Source organism: Etheostoma cragini, chromosome 8, assembly GCF_013103735.1.
Source record: "Etheostoma cragini isolate CJK2018 chromosome 8, CSU_Ecrag_1.0, whole genome shotgun sequence".
In the NCBI taxonomy this organism is placed as follows: Eukaryota; Metazoa; Chordata; class Actinopteri; order Perciformes; family Percidae; genus Etheostoma; species Etheostoma cragini.
This window is the reverse complement of record NC_048414.1, coordinates 4448822-4468082: the sequence shown is the minus strand read 5'-3', so window position 1 is coordinate 4468082 and position 19261 is coordinate 4448822. Positions and strand designations below refer to the sequence as shown.

General features: G+C 40.7%; 2 protein-coding genes across 4 annotated transcripts; both read right to left on the bottom strand.

The window, feature by feature from the left end:
* Positions 1-744: 744 nt before the first annotated feature.
* On the bottom strand, positions 745-6210 carry ric3b (RIC3 acetylcholine receptor chaperone b). 3 transcript variants are annotated; one of them, XM_034879809.1, is made up of 6 exons: positions 5962-6210; positions 4812-5038; positions 3914-3992; positions 3612-3705; positions 2768-2898; positions 745-1578 (listed from the first exon to the last, which is right to left on the bottom strand). In XM_034879809.1, exons 1-6 carry the CDS (start codon positions 6080-6082, stop codon positions 1106-1108), a joined length of 1125 nt encoding a protein of 374 aa, XP_034735700.1. In that variant the 5' UTR covers positions 6083-6210; the 3' UTR covers positions 745-1105. The 3 variants fall into 3 exon arrangements, with proteins under 3 accessions (XP_034735700.1, XP_034735703.1, XP_034735702.1); XM_034879812.1 differs by having other exon boundaries at positions 745-1569; XM_034879811.1 differs by having other exon boundaries at positions 4812-5032.
* A 563-nt stretch (positions 6211-6773) lies between these two features.
* Positions 6774-19205, bottom strand: LOC117949366 (rhombotin-1-like). Its single transcript, XM_034879561.1, has 5 exons — positions 18830-19205; positions 18007-18220; positions 13472-13597; positions 13028-13136; positions 6774-7416 (listed from the first exon to the last, which is right to left on the bottom strand). The coding sequence occupies exons 1-4, from the start codon at positions 18849-18851 to the stop codon at positions 13031-13033; spliced, it is 468 nt and encodes a 155-aa protein (XP_034735452.1). The 5' UTR covers positions 18852-19205; the 3' UTR covers positions 6774-7416; positions 13028-13030.
* Between the last annotated feature and the right edge of the window lie 56 nt (positions 19206-19261).

Here is a 19261-nt window from a genome sequence, read left to right as displayed (position 1 = left end):
AAATATCTTAAAGTGCCCATATTATGAATATATATGAATATATATATCATTTTTCCTGGGATTTGCGGGTGTTATTGTGTGTTTCTGGTGCTTTATACACAAAAAAACCATCCATGCTGTTATACGGGTTTCTGAATGTCCTCTGTCTTCAGTCTCTGGGTGCGCTGTTCAAAATCTCCACGCCTTTCTACGTAACCAGCCGAGATGAGGTGGCTAACTGTAGCATTCTAGCTCGTTCTCAGTGGCAAAACACTGCTAAACACACACTAGTTCCCCATAATCTATAAAAGAACTACTTCCTGTCCCTGTTCTGCAGGTACTCTGCCCTCGTTTAGAAGAAGTCTCCCAGCTAATCCTGCCTTGTACTGAGCAAAGTTGGAGAAAGAGTTCTCTAGCTGATGTGATCTCACCGAACTACTGCGCAGGCGCAACTACCAACAAAGATAGTATAGAAGTGAGATATCTCACTCGGTTGCTAAAACACAGACCTAAACACACAGGCTGAAAACAGGACCTGCAGCAATGTGCGGTACAACATACGTGATGTTTTTTGAAGTGAAACCGTGTAAACCTATTCTGGTACAACCTAAAAATACAATTAGGAACCTGAAAATTAACATAATATGGGCGCTTTAATGTTAGTTTCAATCAAACACATCATGAATTTATAATAATGGTAATACTGGTGTTAAACTACTAGGGGGGCACGATTTAGAAAATGTCATGATTCAATATCGATTTCCATGTCTTCATCTGTCCTGTCAAAAATAAAGGCAAAAAATTATCTTTAAAATAAAAAACTGGTAATTTTTATCATGTGATAGTATACATGCCATTAAAAAACAAAAACAAAAACAAATCTAAATGAAGTTTGAATCTGCAGAGCTTGAATCGCGATACCAATGTGAATCTATGTTTTTGCACACCACTATAAACTACACTGTTCTAGCCCGTGGATGACATTGATATAAAACTGCCCTGCACACCCATTTTCTCACTTATTTTACTTCAAGTAAAGATGAAGAAGGCTGGCGAAGCCCCCCGTCTGCTGAGAACAGATTTAAAAGAAGCCCAGGCTTGAGTTCACATGGCGTCACGTTGGGAGTCAGTGTGAGGCTTTCTTCGCTCTCCTCCTCTTGTTCCTCCGTCTGACGGCGCTGCAGGAAGTCTCCGTCGTCCTGGTCAGGTCCTCCACCTTCTCCTGCTCCATCATGGAGGTCATCTCCAGTGTGAGCTGCAGCTCCTTCAGGACTCCAGCCAGGTCGTCCTCCGGGACACCCAGATCCATTTGAAACCCTCCCTCCTTGTGTTCACGCACGTCCGCCCTCGTGTTTACGCTGTCTGGCTCCACATCCTCGTCACTTGCTGCTGTAAAGCCAGACCCTCTCTCTTTATTCAGACCCTCTACTCCCTGTGCAGCCTCTCGTCCACCTGAAAGGTTTTCCAGGTCAGCTCCATCAGCCTGCGTCCCCTCGGCCTCCGTCTCCGTCCGGGGACTGGGGTCTTGCTGACTGTGCTGACAGCAGCAGGGGGAATGTTCCCACGGCTGCTGAGGCTCCGCAGGGTAATCTGCAGAAACTTTAGACACATTTAATAAGTCTTTATTATTTCATAACAAGTAAAATGCCATTGGTTTTATGCATGACTAACAGTGTGGTTTTATTGTATGATGTATTTTAAATTACTTAGGATTATTTATTTTGTGGCACCTTTACTTCTTAATGTAATCCAGATAGTATTTTAGACATTTTAAATGTTTTTAGCCCCCCCCCTCTTTATGTGGAAATAGATTTGGATAGAATCTCTTTTGTATTCTGATGTCAGGCACTTAATTTCATAGTCTCTCTCTCTCTCTCTCTCTCTCTCTCTATGTATATGTATATGTATATATATATATATATATATATATATACATATATGCACACACTGCATGTTTTATTCTCCCGCTCTCAGTCCTGTCCAGTGGTTCTTTTAACCTACCTTTTAATATTTGGCCTTCTTTTAAACAGCTTTAATTTAACCTAACAGGCTTTTTTTAAAGGTCCCATGACATGGTGCTCTGTGGATGCTTTTATACATACCGTAGGGGTCCCCTAATACAATATCTAAACTCTCTTTCCCAAAATTCAGCCTTGGTGCAGAATTACAGCCACTAGAGCCGGGGGGGGCTTTTAAAAGCCATGATGTCTCGCTCTCTCTCTGGGCCAAATTCTCTAGGCGGGCAAAGCAGAGAAAGGGGATGTCACCAGATCCAGATCGGCCGATCTGAGCTTTTCTTTTCTCAAAGGCAGAGCAGGATACCCAGGGCTCGGTTTACACCTATCAACATATCTAGCCGCTGGGGGGCGATAGGCAGGCTGGGGGAGCTCACATTGATGTTAAAAACCTCATAAAGTGAAATGATCATGCTGGGGGACCTTTAAGGACGTTTTAAAGAGTTTTAATCACACCAGTGCCTTGTGCCTCACAGGCGATGTGTTTTAATTCTAACCATAACCATAACCATAACTTGTCATGACAAAATGACACTTACTAAAAAAAGTGTTATGTTATAAAGGTTTATGACTTGTTTATAATGTTTAGGACAAGTTCATGACAGTGTCATATCACTCTTATGTAGATATCTTCGAGAAAAGGGTAACCTATGGACTCAAACTAGATGTCTCCCATGATCCTTTGAGGTGGGGATTTCAAAGTATTTTACAACAGAAACTGTTCTTCGTTACATGTTTAAAAAGGCCACTGTGAGCATGCAGCGTTCATGTACCTTCCCAGTCCTCCTGGGTCTTCTTCTCTGGTGCCATGTTGTCCACCAGCTGGCCCTCCTGCATCACCCGGGTGATCTCCGTCAGCTGCTGCAGGAGACTCTCCTCCTGATCCGCTGTCACCCCCTTCACCCTGCAACAGAGACAGGAAACCAAGCAAACCTAAACTATCTTCCACTTCTACACTTGAGTATATTGTGAGTGTGTGAAGTCAAGCAGATGTCATTTGTTGCCCTATTTTACCTTAAAGCCACACATTTAAAACACATTGCCCATCCAACTCTTTACTATACTAATATGCTGATCAGTTGATGGTGTGCCTAACTTGAGAATTTCAGCCAAAACTAACAAGATGCTTCATTTTCTTAATGTCATTTTTTGTACATTTTTGTAAATTTTGGGCACTGATCAGTTTGAATTGTCTCTTATATTTTTTAAGGAATGCTTATTTCCACAAAACAGCTCAATATTTGGGAGAATAATGTTGAAAAAGAACCAATTTCAAAGATTTTTCAAGGGAATTAATACTCTCACACATCCTTATCACAGCCTATCAGAGTAACTTATAACACCAAGTTATAAAAACTTTTCAAACTTTGAACTAATAAGATTTTCCCCAGTCATTAAGAAATGATCAGATAAAAAGGAGAGAAAAAAAATTACAGAAAGGAAATGATGCCTGCGTTCGTACTTTATGGGAGGTTACGTTGGTCTTTGATTTTGCTGTGGGAGAGGTTATTGCACACACGTAATTAAATTAACAAATAAAAGAACTGACTCAATCAAACAAGTAATTCCTGTCAGGAGGAAGCGAAGAAAGAGCCTGAGGGGAAGGCACACACCCACCTGCCAGGACTGTGGTGGGCGTTGGAAACAATATTCTCCATCACCATCTCTGTTTCCCTCAGTTTGTCCTGCAGCTGAGCCAACTCAAAGTCAGCTGGAGGGCGGCACAGGGACAAGAGCAAGGAAAGGAAAGGGGTTTTAAGCAAGAATCAAGGAAAATAAGTGCATTCAAGCACTTAAGAAACAAGCTTAGTGTCCTCAAAAATTGAAAGTGCAAAGCTGCTTTTTTAAAGAAATGAGTTAGTAAGTTAGTAAGCTAAAAGCTAGAAGAAGGAGTATGATCAACATTGAATGATGCTTACTGATCTTTCTCTTTTTGTTCTCTGACCGGACTGAAGGAAACCTGCTCTCGACTGGCTTGTTGTTGCCCTTAGATGTGATCTATCAGGGAGACAATAGACAAAGAAACAAGGTTAACACACTCTAACACATCACAACAAATCCCCCAGTCTGTTTGTATTCAAACCACTTGCACACAGATAGTTGTTTTTTCTGCCAAACAGTATTATTCCTTTGTTAAAGTCCTCATTTTCTGCTCATTTTCAGTTCATAATTGTATTTAACGGTTGTACCAGAATAGGTTTACATGGTTTAATCTTCAGAACACACCATATTTTTGTTGTTCTATACATTGCTGCAGCTCCTCTTTTCACCCTGTGTGTTGAGCTACTCCCATACTAAAAACTTCCACTGGTAGTCAGGGATAGGTATCTTTTGAAATGTGTCTATACTAGCGTTGATACTAACACCCAAAGTATAGTTGTTATGCAAGGAGAACTTCGGGACGGGTCTACAAACTACAACACCAAAGAGAAATACAACATCCTCAGTGCTACAGACACATATTGTCAGTACCAAAACAGTCTTGAAGTTCAATAACCCAGCCAGACTGTCAATGCAACTGTATTATAAAAAGTAATTTTGGGAAACATACTACACAAATTCACTTTCTTGTAGAGAGCTACTTAAGAAGATCAATACCACTCTGAAACTGTAAATTAATTCTACCATTAGCTTAAAATGTTTGCCTAACAGTACTTCTGAAGAGCACTAAGAAATGCGGTGTATCTCATTTGTTTAATCCATACAAAACTTTCTTTCTACATTTCCAGTAATATTTATGCACTGTGGAATAACCCTTTTGTTAGTTTTTCTACTCTCTCTTCTTTCAGAAGTTATGTTGCGTCTCCAGTGATTCACCTTAAACAGTATGTAGAGGATGTAGAGTAAGATCCCGAAGCCGTACACGGGGATGATCTGTCCCGCCAGGTTGGATTTGCCCCCGGCCCCTGCCCCTGTTCCTGCTCCCTTGGCCCTGGCTATGGCCTCAGAGTTGTGGGCTCTGGAGAAGCCGGAGCCTGCAGCCTTCTGGCCTCGCCCCTCCGGGACCGCCTGACTGCGCATCAATGGAGGGAAGCGACCTGAGCCTGCAGGAAGAGCAAGACATGTTAGGAAGAGGAGATTCACCTGGAGGTCTGTTGGGGGGGGGGGGAAACATGACTGATTCACAACGTAAATAAATAGCAGAGTACAGAACAATCTAAAATCAATGGAATCTACACTACAAGAAAAATAACCGTGTGGATGAATTATTATATAGACAAATGATTGTTTTGGGTGATCAGAGTTGTTCATGCCTTCACAGAGTCTAAGTGGACTGGCATAATTCATTTCTGCTTTCTTGAATAGAAAACTAAAAACTGCATACTAAACATATCAACATATCTTTTATTTCAATAATCTCTGTATAATGCGGTCTTATGCAACAGTCCTGCCATAAATCTTACTTTTTGCTTTTAGTGGAGGTTACATTTGTTCTGCCTCATTTTTAGCAATAAGGTAGAGTGTGTTAGTTTACATGTGTATAAACATCAGTTGCCAGTTTATTAGGTATACCGGCAAAACTAATGCAGTTGTCCAATATACCGTAGCTTCATGGAGTAAGTAATAGTAATAGTGTAATAATAGTGTAACTAGGGAAGACAACGTCAAGATATAACGAAATACGGTTAAGCAAAAGACGTCATGTCGTCCATGAAGGTCGGATTGATTGCGTGACTGTTGAAATAGACTGCATTCCTTGAAGCTGGGTGTACCTAATAAATTGGCAACGAGTTTATTTTTTAACTGCATTTTTATGAATATGAATTATTAAAATAGGGGCTATTTGGCGCCCTCTTCAGGGAGGAAAATGTAACCGCAGGAACAATGATGCACCGGTGAATAATAAATACACTTGATATCACATCCTTAAAATCTAATACATTAGAAGATTAAACCGTCCAACTGAACTGCCAGCACCCAGTGACCGAGCTAACGGATGTAGAGAAACCGTGAAAAGGTGACGCACCCTCCGGCCGCTCGCCAGCATCCTTCTTCCCGCGGGATAACAGCATTTTGGGCAGCAGCAGAGCGACGCACAGCACGAGACACGTCGCGAGGGTCACCTTCTGAAACGTTGACATTGCCATACCGACAGGTGAACGGCGACCTTCCTGTGGGGGGGAAATACACTGTCTACCGGGTTTGAGGTGAGGAAACAGAGAAGATGTCGTTTCTCATTTATTGGATGAACTTCCTTGTTGATTTGAGGACCGGAAGTGCGCTAAAGCTGTAACGACTGTGTTTCACCACTGGGAGGCGCCAAAGACATTCTTTACGTTTTTAATGACGTGTTATCGTAAAGTGGGAATTTAATGACTTTCTTTTTTAAGCCCAACCAATAGTAGGCTACATCCTTTTAGCTGTAGCCTATTATACTGTTTGGCCATATACAACAAAACATAATATCATTTTATAAGCTCTTCATGTTTTGTGTTCAAAAATCTACATAAAAATCTATAAACAATGTTTCGCTTGAGATGTCATGGAGTAGAAGTAGAAAGTGGCATGAAAATAAAATACAAAAGTAGAATCCTTTCAATGTGGACTAAGGTACCGGACTTGATTAACTGTTAATTATACAGTCCACTACTGAATTCTAAGTAGTTTCTTGAACTTTTGTTGTTGTTGATGATGGAAAACGAGACACATTATTAGTCTTTTTTTTTGTTATTTTACATATCTCACAAAATGTCTCTTTAACATCCTCTCTTTGGTGTCTGATGCTTACTCACATTGATTATCCGTCATCGTAGTACATAAATAATGAGCAAACAAACCGAAATTAAAATTCAGTTTAATTAGTTGAGAAAAAACAGCTTGAGATCAGAGTGAAAACCAAACTATTGTGGGTTTGAAGCATCACTCAGTTCAGTCTTTGGTTGATTCTCCTCAGATGTTGACTGTATTCAAACAGTATTTGCGAATCATTTTTCAGTTTGTTTTGCGGCTCCCTACATGCCAGATGGGTGGGGTTCACCACAAGGGACCGTTCAGTGGCTGCCAGAACAATTTGCCAATCAGAGAGAAGTTTAAAAAGACAATTTAGGATTTTCCCTGTGATGGATGACTTGGTCGATGCTATGTGTGGTCTGACTGGCTTCACTCCATCCAGCTAGTATTTCAAGTTTGGTGAACAGACTCAAATTATTGGTTCAATGTGTAAAGAACCATCCAAGTCCACATTATTCATTCTCCTGATAGATTCCATGATCACTTCCTGGTTGGTCTCTGGTCCATCTGATCAGAAATGTTAGTTTTTAGGATAGTTTCCACGCAGCTCTATGATAAAGAGTTCAATCAAGGAAAAGCTGTCCCATCAGTGTTGTTCCCACAGATGCTTCAGTCTGAAACAGGAAGCCGATAAGGATTCTGCTGGTTTGAGTTCCATAGTCCAACTGGCTCACAGTCCTCATGCTCTGATCTGCAGAAAGAGAATTGAAGAAGAAGAAAAATGTAAAACAGCTCCTGGTCACTCAGTGTGGTTTTAGAGGTTCAACAAAAAAACAACATAGGATCAGCTTCATGTGTCCACTAAAAGTTATTTATCTTATAATAATGTGGTGTACATCAAGAATAAATGGTTGTGTGATTTGCTACGAGGGCGCTTTCAATACACTTTCATATTATATTTCAAAGACAAAGACAAAATAATGTTCAAAATATGAGTTTTAAATCCAAGGGTCTTGTTGTGAATGTTTTAACTATGGTAATGGTAATGGTAGGCTTGCATTGCCGGACCTTCCTCCACAGCGCTGCGGAGGAGGGTCTGGCTACTTCGCAGCAATCCGGGATGGGAGAAAAACGTGCTCTAGTTTATTGGCATTGCTTTAAACCAATCACAATCGTCTTGGCCATCGCTAAGCACCGAACGCAGCACTGGTGTCTGCAAATTAGCCTCGGGAAGGAACTTGTTTCTTGGTGGAACGTGTACGTTCAAAGGCTGATTTAGTTGCACACTAACCCAAAGAAAGCAGAAGATGAGGGACATCCGTCCAAAAAGAGGGACATCGGGCGGGATTTTTGTGGCATCTGAACAATCCCGAAAATGAAACATCCTTGATACAGACTATTTCAATGGTAACCCAATCCTGGCTGTGTGTATGTGAGAGCAAACTGCATTTTACCAAGTTTGGAAAATCTGTTTAGCCCTACATCTCATACGTACTAATCTTAAATCTGTAAATGCGTACATTTAATTAACCAGTGCCTTTTATTTATTTGTATCATCATTATATATATTTACTTCAAAGGGGTGCTTGCCTCTTGTAACATATGCTATTACTGCTTTTATTACTGCTTTTTATTTTTTGTTTTTTTGTTAACTACACTGCGAAGTCTTGCGAGATGTCATTGTACGTGAGTACAATTACATAAAAGATCATTCATTCATTTATTCATTCACTCATTCATCTTGGCGGAACTACTGGCAGTGCTTTTCTTTCCCCTCGGAGATTTTAAATGAATATCTGTTGTTTGTTGAAGACTCTTGATGATAGTTTTTTAATAATTAAACTGTGTTGCTTCATTGCTGGATGTCAGGCTTTAGACCTGTTGTGTGCTGGTGACTATGAATATTTATTTCATTGATTTCGATGAGACTAGCTGATTGAATCAAGTTAGTATTTTGACTGAAAGTTGACCAAGTAGAATGAAAGTATTGACTGGCCCCAGTAAACCTTAAGAATCCACAAGAGTACATAAATGATATTAAATGTGCATTGTGTGCATTATTTAGGAAGTATAAATATGCTTGTATTATTTCTAATGCCATGTGAACAAGAAATGAAAAGTGTGACCAGGGAAGTCAGAGCAAAATATTTGTTATCAAAAGATTAATCTTCACAACTGCTACAGATAAAAGAAATGTCCTCTGGAGCCCAGTGCCTTCATCGTTATCACTTGGGGATTTTAATCATGTTTCTCTAGATAAATCCCTCTTGACTGCCCCACAAGACACAATGCAACTTTGGACCTTCTGTATGCAAATGCCAAGGATGCTTACAGTGCCACTGCCCCCCCCCCCCCCTTTTTAGATCACAACCTTGTCTTGCTGTCTCCTAAGTATGTGAGGAGGTAGACTCAGGAGGCTGAGGAGGCACTGCAGGACTGCTTGGAGTCTACAGACTGGGGCGTGCTCTGTGAGCCACACAGGGAGGACATCAACAACATGGTTGACTGTATCACAGAATGCATCAAATTCTGTAAGAACACCACCATGCCCTCCCGGACTGTAGTCTGCTTTCCCAACCATAAGCCGTGGATCACCAGTGACCTGAAAGTCCTTCTTAACGAGAAGAAGAAAGCTTTTGGGTAATGGGGCCGACAGGAGCAAAGGGAAGTACAGCACAGACACACCTACAGGAGGAAGCTGGAGGCCAGTCTCCAACAGAACAATATGAGGGAGGTGTGGACAGGGATGAAAGAGATCACCGAGTCAGGGGGAAGAAGAGGACGAACACCAGGCAGCCGGGAGAGAGCAAACAAGCTAAACTGTTACTTAAACAGGTTCAGCTCACACAGCCATCCCCTGTCTCCTCTACCACTCCACCAACCCCCTACACCCCCTCATTGCCTCTTCTCCCCTTTCTTGCTCCTACACCTCCCCCCCTCACTGCCCTGAAGTCTGCCCACTCCCCCCACCACTACAGCACATACAGTTGGACAGGATTCACCAGCACAAGGCTGCTGGCTCGGATGGCATCAGCCCAAGGGACCTGAAGACCTGCGCCAGTCAGCTGTCTGGTGTTTTTCAGTATCTCTTCAACCTGAGCCTGAGCTTGCAGAGAGTGCCACTGCTGTGGAAGACGCCCCGCCTTGTTCCGGTCTCCAAGAAGTCGACTCCATCTGGCCTTAAGGACTACCGCCCAGTGGCTCTCACATCCCATGTGATGAAGTTGATAGAGATCAAGGTGAGATCTTATCTGGATACTCTACAGTGCCTACCAGCCTTGCCTGGGAGTGGACGACACTGTCTTCCATCTTCTGCTGTGGTGGAGGAGTACAGATACCTGGGTGTCAACATCAACAACAGGCTGAACTGGAAGGTCAACGGCACTGCTGTTTACAAGAAGGGGATGAGCAGACTCTATTTCCTGAGGAAGCTGAGATCCTTCAGCTTGTGCAGAAGAATGGGGGAGATGTTCTACCAGTCTGTTGTGGCCAGCGCTCTGTTCTCCTCCGCCGTCTGCTGGGGGGGGGGGCAGCAGCATCGGAGCCAGCAACACGAACAGACTGAACAAACTGACCCGGAAGGCTGGCTCCGTGATCGGCTGCAAACAGGACACTTTTGAAGCGGTGGAGAGGAGGTCACTGAACAAACTGTTATCTATCATGGATAACCCCGACCATCTTCTCCACCCCACACTGGTCCAACAGAGGTGCACCTTCTCTACAGCACTGATGTAGCACGGATCGCTACAGGAAATCATTCCCACCACAGGCAATAAAACACCTCATCACTGGGTGCTATAAGACTCGGAGACATACAAATACTGCACTAAGTTCAACATTCACAATATATTTATCTACATATTTAACATTACTAGTTAAGAAGTTGCACATTATTGTTTTGTATATTCAAAAATTTGTTTTTGTATTTTATTATATTATTTAATGTACTGTATATTGTATGTATGCTTATTGCATCCTAGTATTTCATTTATATTTGATTCTGTGCTGTGTAGGAATGCATGTTTGGTAACGATGAGGACTTTAATTGGTTAAAAGACTTAACTTAATGAAAGTGGAAAATAATATTAATGTATAATTATCACAGCAATGGACATAAGGGTAACTTTTTAAAAATGTTAAAAGATGACATGTGCGATATACTTTTTTCTCACAGTCAACCAATTCCATGAAAGGAGCCTTTGAGTAAATGTTTCTGTTTTTACTTCAGTTTTTTTAGGTAAATGAATAAGCTTTAATGACTAGAATATCAATTAGTAGAATGATACAGTATACAGTAATAAGTGCAGAATCAGATTTTAATTAATATTTTATGTAGCTTTTAATCTACATTTAACTTAGGTCATGGCAGACAAGTTAGTATATATTTTAAGAAGGGTGGGAACCAAGACAAATACACATATAAAAAGCAGTGGTCCAGTGGTCACATTTATAAGTCTTTGACAGAAGTTTAAATAAATCTATAAAAAGTCCAACATCAACAAAGTTATTTGGGTCTTGAGAGAACAGTTATTAAAAAGCATCTGGAAGGCAGAAAACCTTCACTGTAGCCACATCTGAAAAGTAGACACCCATTTTTAACGCACTCCAAACAAAATATACAGAGAATCACATTTAAACATGCCTCATTTCTCGCCTCAGTTAACAATAAAATCAAATAAATCTTTCACAGCGTTGGTCAAGTCCTCAAATGATTTGTTTGTCGAAAAAGCAAAATGATCTCTAAAAGTCTAAAGTTGTTCTGACGTGAACTCTGGAAGACTTTTTTGTCTTCACTTTCAGAGTGTATCAAGTGTCCAGCACGATGTTGTGTATTTTATGAACTGTACTTGCACAGTAAGTATTTTGATAATAGGTTGTGCTGCTGGCATGTTTTTGAACCGAGGCAAACCCTGAAACCGGAATAATTGTGGATTTTGTGGTGTCTGCTGCACTTGCTATCAAACTTCTCCCATCTGCCATTGAAGATGACCGCTGCTCACGCCCATCGCCCATGTTGGAATTCAGTGAAAGTAACATCTAAACAACCAGTTGGTGTTTCACCAAACCGCCCCACTTCATTAATAATAAAATATTTGTCAAAAAAAGTATGCTTCTCATTTTTATTTGGTCCTTCCTGTTGCTCTACATTCAGAGCCAACAGGACACCGAGTGTCTCAGACAGTGGCGTGATTTAGGATGATGGTTTCTATAAAGCTTTTTTTCATGTTAAAATATTTATTTTTATTTTAAACATACTTAAAACAGGGCATATGCTCATTTTACAAATTATACTTGTAAAATTGGATTTGTATTAAAACACATTTACATGGTCTAAAAAAAAAAACATTATATTTCTCATACCACCTGTCAGAATACCTGTATTCACCCATGGCTGAAACGCTTTGTTTTAGGTCCTGTCTCTTCCCCCCCCCCCCCCCCCCTCTCCTTGAAAAGTCCAGCCCGCTCTGATTTGCTAGAGTTTCTGGGTCTTCCGAATTTGCATATCCCCACCAAGTCTTGAACGCGTCGCTATGTTCACCAGCTAGTTGCTAACTTTGTCTGTCTGTTTGGTGTTGAGCTGGTTGCTTACAGCTGTTTATCAGAGCTTGTTTGTAAAAAAAAAATAATAATAATAACAGCTGTCTCCTGCATCTGGAAATGGAGTTGCTGTGAAAGGTGATAGTGATCTAAAGAGTTTATGTTCCATGAAACCAAAGCAACAAGCTAAAAAGGCTAAAAAGGTCTGAAGAGCTTCAGCATTGGGTCATAGTCATGTGTGGGTTTCCTCTTTCACACAGTCATTTGATTAAGTCTTAATATTCAAAAATAATCCGTGGAGATTTAAGCATAAAAGTTATATTAGCATCTAGTTCAGCTTTTTGAATACAGCTCACTGATCAATTTAAACTGTAGACAAGAAACATTTCTTGCTGATTTAAAAGCTGAAACTCATTATGGGTTCCATTGAGAGTACTGCAAGGGACCTTTGAGATGGGTTTTATGCAGTAATAATTAACACATCTGGCCTACTTTATATGTATTTATGATATTCACAAACCTGACATGGTTTCAATTATCGGTCATCCATTGATTTTTGTGAACTTCCTTCCAAACAGAACAATTGCATCAATACAAAATGTCACATGATGCAGACTTTTTTGAAGATAATATGTCACAGCATATCTTGGCATGATAATTTCAGCAACCTCTGGTTTGAAGTCTCATGTCTACATATGGTCACATTCGGGATGAGCTTTGTGAGCACACTTGTATATCTTCCAGATAGCTCAGCAGCGCATGTTTTAGTTCAAACTGTCAGAGCAGATGCCTGCGACTGCAATACATCCTCATCAGAATATTACCTCTTATTGAGGCTGCCTCTCTGTGCTGCCATTAAGATGGCCTCCTTCATAGTCCAGCTGGCACAGGATCATGTTGTTCTTGAGGAAAAATTTGTCTCCCACGCAAAATCTGCAGAGAGAAATAAAAATATGGAACTGGGTCTTGGTTCTTTGCTCGAGGTGGAATGATTCATGAGGTCCCAGAGGAGCATTTCAGGCATATCTTCAACCCTGCTATGATAATCACAAAATTAATCTTGCACGATTGCTGGCTTGATTAACTATCCAAGTGATGTACAGAGTTTTTAACCCCTCAAGGTTTTAAACTGTGCAGTAAACTTCATCACATTTTGATTACAATGCATATCGGTAATATGCTCATAATGACCGGTGAGCTCACTGGTGCACCGCACAGATAAGTCAACTGAATTTGATCTCCCTGGCTAATTGCTCCCCTAATCTTACCTCTGGCAACAGAGCTGACAGGCGAAGCAGTCTAAATGGTAGACGTTGTCTCTGGCTCTCATCACCATCTCAAAGGCAGGGATCAACTTACTGCAGGCAGCACAGTTCCCCGTCACCCCAAAGAGCCTGCAGAGGGAAAGAGGGCGACAAGCAGACCTGTAGTCTGGACGCACTTAAGATGCATGTCAGCCAAGAGCTGAAGAAGGAAAAAAATGAGGAAACAAAGGGAAGTCGAGCCTGAAAAGTAGTTCAACCAGACCCTATGTCTGAGTCACAGATGTTGCACACTTTTGCAAATATAAATTGTTTTAAAGTGGTCAACTGCACTGCATTTCCTACAAATTACTGCTGGCTTACTGCTGCTGCTGCTGCTAATAATGCCACGCTTGCATCATATTGTATGGATTGTAATTAAGAGCAGCCAAGCAGGAGGAAACATTCCCATCAGCCTCCTTTAATTCTGAGTAGGAGGAAAAGACATTTCTAACATGATATCTCCCACATAGCAGGAGATAACTGCATCAATCTAGAGCAAAAATAAAACTGGCCGTTAACACCGCTAACAGTTAAATGTATCCAATATTTACTGATACAATTAAGCTAATGTTAGCTAATTGACAAAGCCATGAGTCTACAGCCATGCTGACATGCTGATGCAAAAGTTTACCATCTCAGTTCAACGCGTTAGCATGCTAACATCTGCTAATCAGCACTAAACAACAAAGTACATCTGAGGCTGATGGGAATAGGATTGTTCTTACCAATGTGCAGGTATTTGGACATAAACCGATGTGTTGAATTTTTTGACCTAAGAATGGAGCTTCACAGGAAATGTTGAGGGGTTCGTGCTTTGGAAAACAGACATTTTGGACCAAATGTCATGGCAATCCATTCAGTAATTGTGAAGACATTTCACTCAAAACCACAAATGTCCACCTCTTTGTGACGTTAGGAAAAGTCACCAAAGTTCACAAAAATCAGTAGGATTCATCATCTGGGGAACAAGAATGTCTGTACAAAATGTAATAACAATCCATCCACTAGTCGGATATTTCAGCCTGGACGAATGTTATGGACCATTGCACACAAGGAAGTATGTCCATATATATATATATATATATATATATATATATATATATATATATATATATATATATATATATATATATATATATATATATATATAGCAGAGACATTTTTGGTAACAAATTACAATACAGAACACATTTTGAGTAATCTTGAATTGCAGGCCTATCTCAACAGCCCCCCCCCCAAAAAAAGGGTCTTGAAGCACCCATTATCCTTTTGGTATACAGTAACAATATACATCAGATATGATACGTTTGTCAAGAGCTAACTTTAGGGAGCGATGTTAACAAGTTTGAGAATGAATCGGCAATTGAGCAATTCAAAACTGACTACTCATTGGTTTTTGGTTGTATATTTACTATTTGTGTGCGCCACCAGTTGAGTATTATTCCCGTACTATTTAGTCCTAGATTAATTACTCACTATTTACTTATCATTAGCGATTCCTTAATCACAAGTTAGCATGTGTTAGTTAGTATGTGTTTCTCATTCATTCCTGTGTAACTACGCACAATTGCGTGTACCATATTGTAGTGTTAACAATGTATATGTGTATATGTGGTTCAACTTCGTCTAGAAATATGTGCTATGTTCTTTTAATAACAAAAAGTATTTGAGCATACCTAGATAAGGCTCTATTGTTTTATACAGTGTGACAAGAGGACCCCGCAATGTAGCTAGCCATCCTGGAATAATGTGAAAACGCTCCCATGTCCTAACAATGTTCTTCCGTAATGCAAGAGTACTTCTTTTAAACAAACTGTTGATACTGCATGAAACTTCAAATGCTTTGCATACTGTGAACTGTGACGTATTTTACAGAGTATCAAATGTAAAAACGTTCATACTGTAAACTAACTTGCATCACTGTTTTATTATATCAGCAGCAAAAAAAAGAGCAGGAAAAGGGGATTCACTGAAGTGAAAATGTCAAAATTGATATGAAAATGTCACTTTCTTTAAGTGCCAGATGGGTGTTTTTTGCCTCATAGGACATTACACAAAAGAACTTGGGATTCAATCTTCTGAAACAATTTATCAGACACCATTTGAACTATGTCCTCAAACTACCTGAGAACAAACCCTGTGTTGTTTTTAAACACTGTGTGACTCAGTGCTGACCAGCTGCACATTGCTTCACCTCTCATTCACCTCTAAAAGAATGAACAAACGGCTCCCTAAGAGCCTGACACACATGAAGATAAGTTGCCGAGCTGCTGATTTCCATATTCCATTAGAGGCCTGATAGAAGAGGAGGTTAGGGAGGGAGCAACTGCTATGGAAAACCAAAACCGCAAAAAAGGATTGAGGAAAGAGGCGAGGATGTGTCTCCGTGAGCTACTAACAACAAATGAAGAAAAAAAAACGTCATCAAACGAGTGACCAACACGGGAACAAAAGCGAGTCCTAATTAACCGAATGTTCTGATCTAACGAGCCTGAGTCCTGAGCAGGCACCTGGTGGGTTTTTTTCCTTCTCCTTAACGAGGCTATGGAGCTCAATGCTAATTCTCTACTAATGGTCCAATTAAAAGAAATCACATGGTTTTAATCCTGCTCTTCAAAGGCTTTTGGTGTGCACCCTTGCAATGATGAGGAAAACAGGAGGCAATCTAGCCAATTTAACTGTCAAAAGGGGTTTTAGTCTCTTAAGTGCAACGCAGCTAATGAGAGACTTAGCTCCAACCAAATCCAGCTGGATTGTACATGAGACTAACACATGAGTTCAGCAATGTGGCTGAGATATCAGGAGTTCTCCTGCTGACCTGACACCAGACGTCGTTGTTCCAGGCAAGAAAATAAAGGCTACATAACTCTGAGAAGGGTCATTTGAGCCGGGGTTTGGGTTTGTATATAAGTGGTGTCATCAAGATTCATGGTCAAAAGACTGTATAAATCCATAAGAGTGTTTAAAACATAGGCTACTTAATTCACTAAAGTCAGTGTGTAGTGATTCACAGACACTAGAGGTCGGGTTCAGACGATCTAAAAACATTTATCTCCATCTGAAGAGTTTATAAGGAGGGTCTGAAGTGCGTTTAGTGTTGTAAACCTCCTGCCCCCGTTACATGGCAGATGCCGTAGGTATCAGCATACACTTCAGTGTGGTGTTTCAGTGACTCAGAGTAATGTTGCCTACTTACTTTTGTTTAAGAAACTGACACAGCTAAATATGTTGCTTATGTTAGCTTATGGCGTTTTTCCTTTATGTGGTACCTGCTCGACTCGGCCGCGGTGCCCCATTTTCCATTGCAGATTAGTAACGCATCACGGTTGATGTGACTGCCGCTGGTCGTCATAGCGACGCCGTAGGAAACTGACGTGGAAAACTTCAAAAAGCAAAAAGAACCGAGGCGAGTTGAGAAGGTACTATGCAGTAGAAAAACACCATTAATTTAGCATCAAAGATTAGAAATGGGGACACAGTTAGCCGTGCTATCGCCAAAGCTAATTAATACCAAGACCTTTTAATCGTTATGTATCTTGTTTGTTTGAAAATGTAAAGTGTAAAAGTGACAATTGAGATTAGAAACTCTGGAAGTTACTGTTTCCGGCTGAGACACATTCCAACACCTAACCCCAATTAAAATGGAGATAGACAAAGTCAGGCTAGCTGTTTCCCTCTGTGTCTTTATGCTAAGCTAAGCTAACCATGCTGCTTGCTCCAGCTACAGACATAAAAGTGCTATCAATGTTCTAATCTAACTGACAAGAAAGCAAATAACGGTATTTCCCAAAACGTTCAACTATTTTCTTAACATCCTCAAGAGAATAGTATATTGTTGCAAATTGTTGCATTATGAAATCCTGTTTCTTAAGATACTCTGTGCCATCTTTACCCTCTATTATCTCATTTCTTTCGATGTTCATTGTCTGAAAAATGAGTCAATTTGGGAAAGCAGAACAGAAGAATGTAATAGTTTTCCTTTTTAATACACAGATCCCTCAGATGACTCCAAACAATCTCAAGTAGCTCACTTAAACATGGGTAAAAACACGCTTGGACTTGTTTTCTATCTCTAAGAAGAACGACACACCTTCTGTGAGGGTTTCACTGAAAGTTTTAATTAATCAGCCTGAAGGTTCAGAAGCATTTTAATCTGAGCATGAGCACATGCATGATTGTGTTTGTATGATATCTCAGGTAAAATCTTGACTGCTCACTTGTGTCTCTGTCTTCATGTAAGTTACATTTCTGCACTTTCCTTAGGGAGGCTCTCAGATTCAGGTTAATATCTCTGTTAACCTATTTTATCAGGCTGTTCCCTTTTTACTAAAGTCACAACACTCTACTTCTTAAATTGTATACAGTAGTTTAATTCTATTTATAAACTGCAAACTCTACACTTGACTTATGTGATGGAAACCGCAGTAATTACTGGGATGATTTGTTTTGAAGCTGCAGAATGCAGCCGGTTCAGATACACCTGTAATAGGCTTACATACCTCAGGTAGTCCCTGCGGCAGAGGATGAGGTTGGCCCGGGTGTAGAGGGTGGAGCCCACCCGGCCCAGGCGGCAGTCACAGCAGGCACACTTCAGACAGTCCTCGTGCCAGTACCTGTCCAAGGCCTGCAGCATGAAGCGGTCCCGGATCTTCCCGTTGCAGCCGGCACAGCCCCTCGGCTTCTCTCTGGACTGGAGGGACACGAGAGACACACCTGGCAGGAATCAAGAGAGTGACAAAAACAGAGCCAGATGAGGTTGTATTAGAAAGTTTGATCATGACTAACAACGGAATTTATGAAAATATTATCATTAACACAGAGATATTCCAATAAGGTTGGCAGCTATATCAGAGGACATATGAATACATGTTATCATTATACATTCACTGTTGATCTCACAGACACTATACATGTCAGTAAATAATAGTGATATGAATAAAATATGAATAAAAAATAACCTTTTGGGTCTCCTCATATGCAAAATGTAATCCCCTATTGGAATATAATGATGGATAAAAAATACCTAAAGTCCTTCTAGGGACATGTCTAAAGTACAACACACACATACAACAGTTGTTTTCTGTTAGGGAGGAGTCAAACTCATCATTACTCTTAATTAAAGTGTTTTGCAGTTGGATGTGGAAATTGGGGAACTTCTGTTTTCTGCCATCTTTAATTTAAATGTATGTCTGATTTAAGATACACTCAGGCCTTTTCCAGTCTCCAAAACATTTTCTGTTTCCACATGACAGAGTTAACATAGAAAAAAGGGAAATTAACGCCAAGCATAAAGTGTATGTTAGTCCGCTGTAAGCTACTTACTCTCCTCCTTCTCCAGCACCATCCTTTCTGGAAAACAACAATCCAACAACAGTAGAAATGGCACCCCCAAGATAACAGCCCGAAGAGCGATAATAAACACAGAGGGCTTTGACACTCGCTCAAACTTCAGCTCCGCTCCTCATTACCCCGAAGAAAGCCTTGAGAAACAGGCGCTTTCTCGTAAAAAGAAAAAGAAAAGTAGCCCCGCGGCTGGATGAAAACAGCGTCCCCGGGTATCACCTTGCCGGCAGGAAAGATGTCCTCAAATTAAGAGTGGCTGTCTTATCTCAGCTGATGTCAGTGCAGAAGCATTTCTGTATCTGCAGGCTGCGGCTGTTGCCTTCAGACGATCAGTCTCTGCACTGAGCCTCCTTAGAGCTCGCTCTCTCTCTCTGTCTCTCTCTCTCTCTCTCTCTGTCTCTCTCTCTCTCT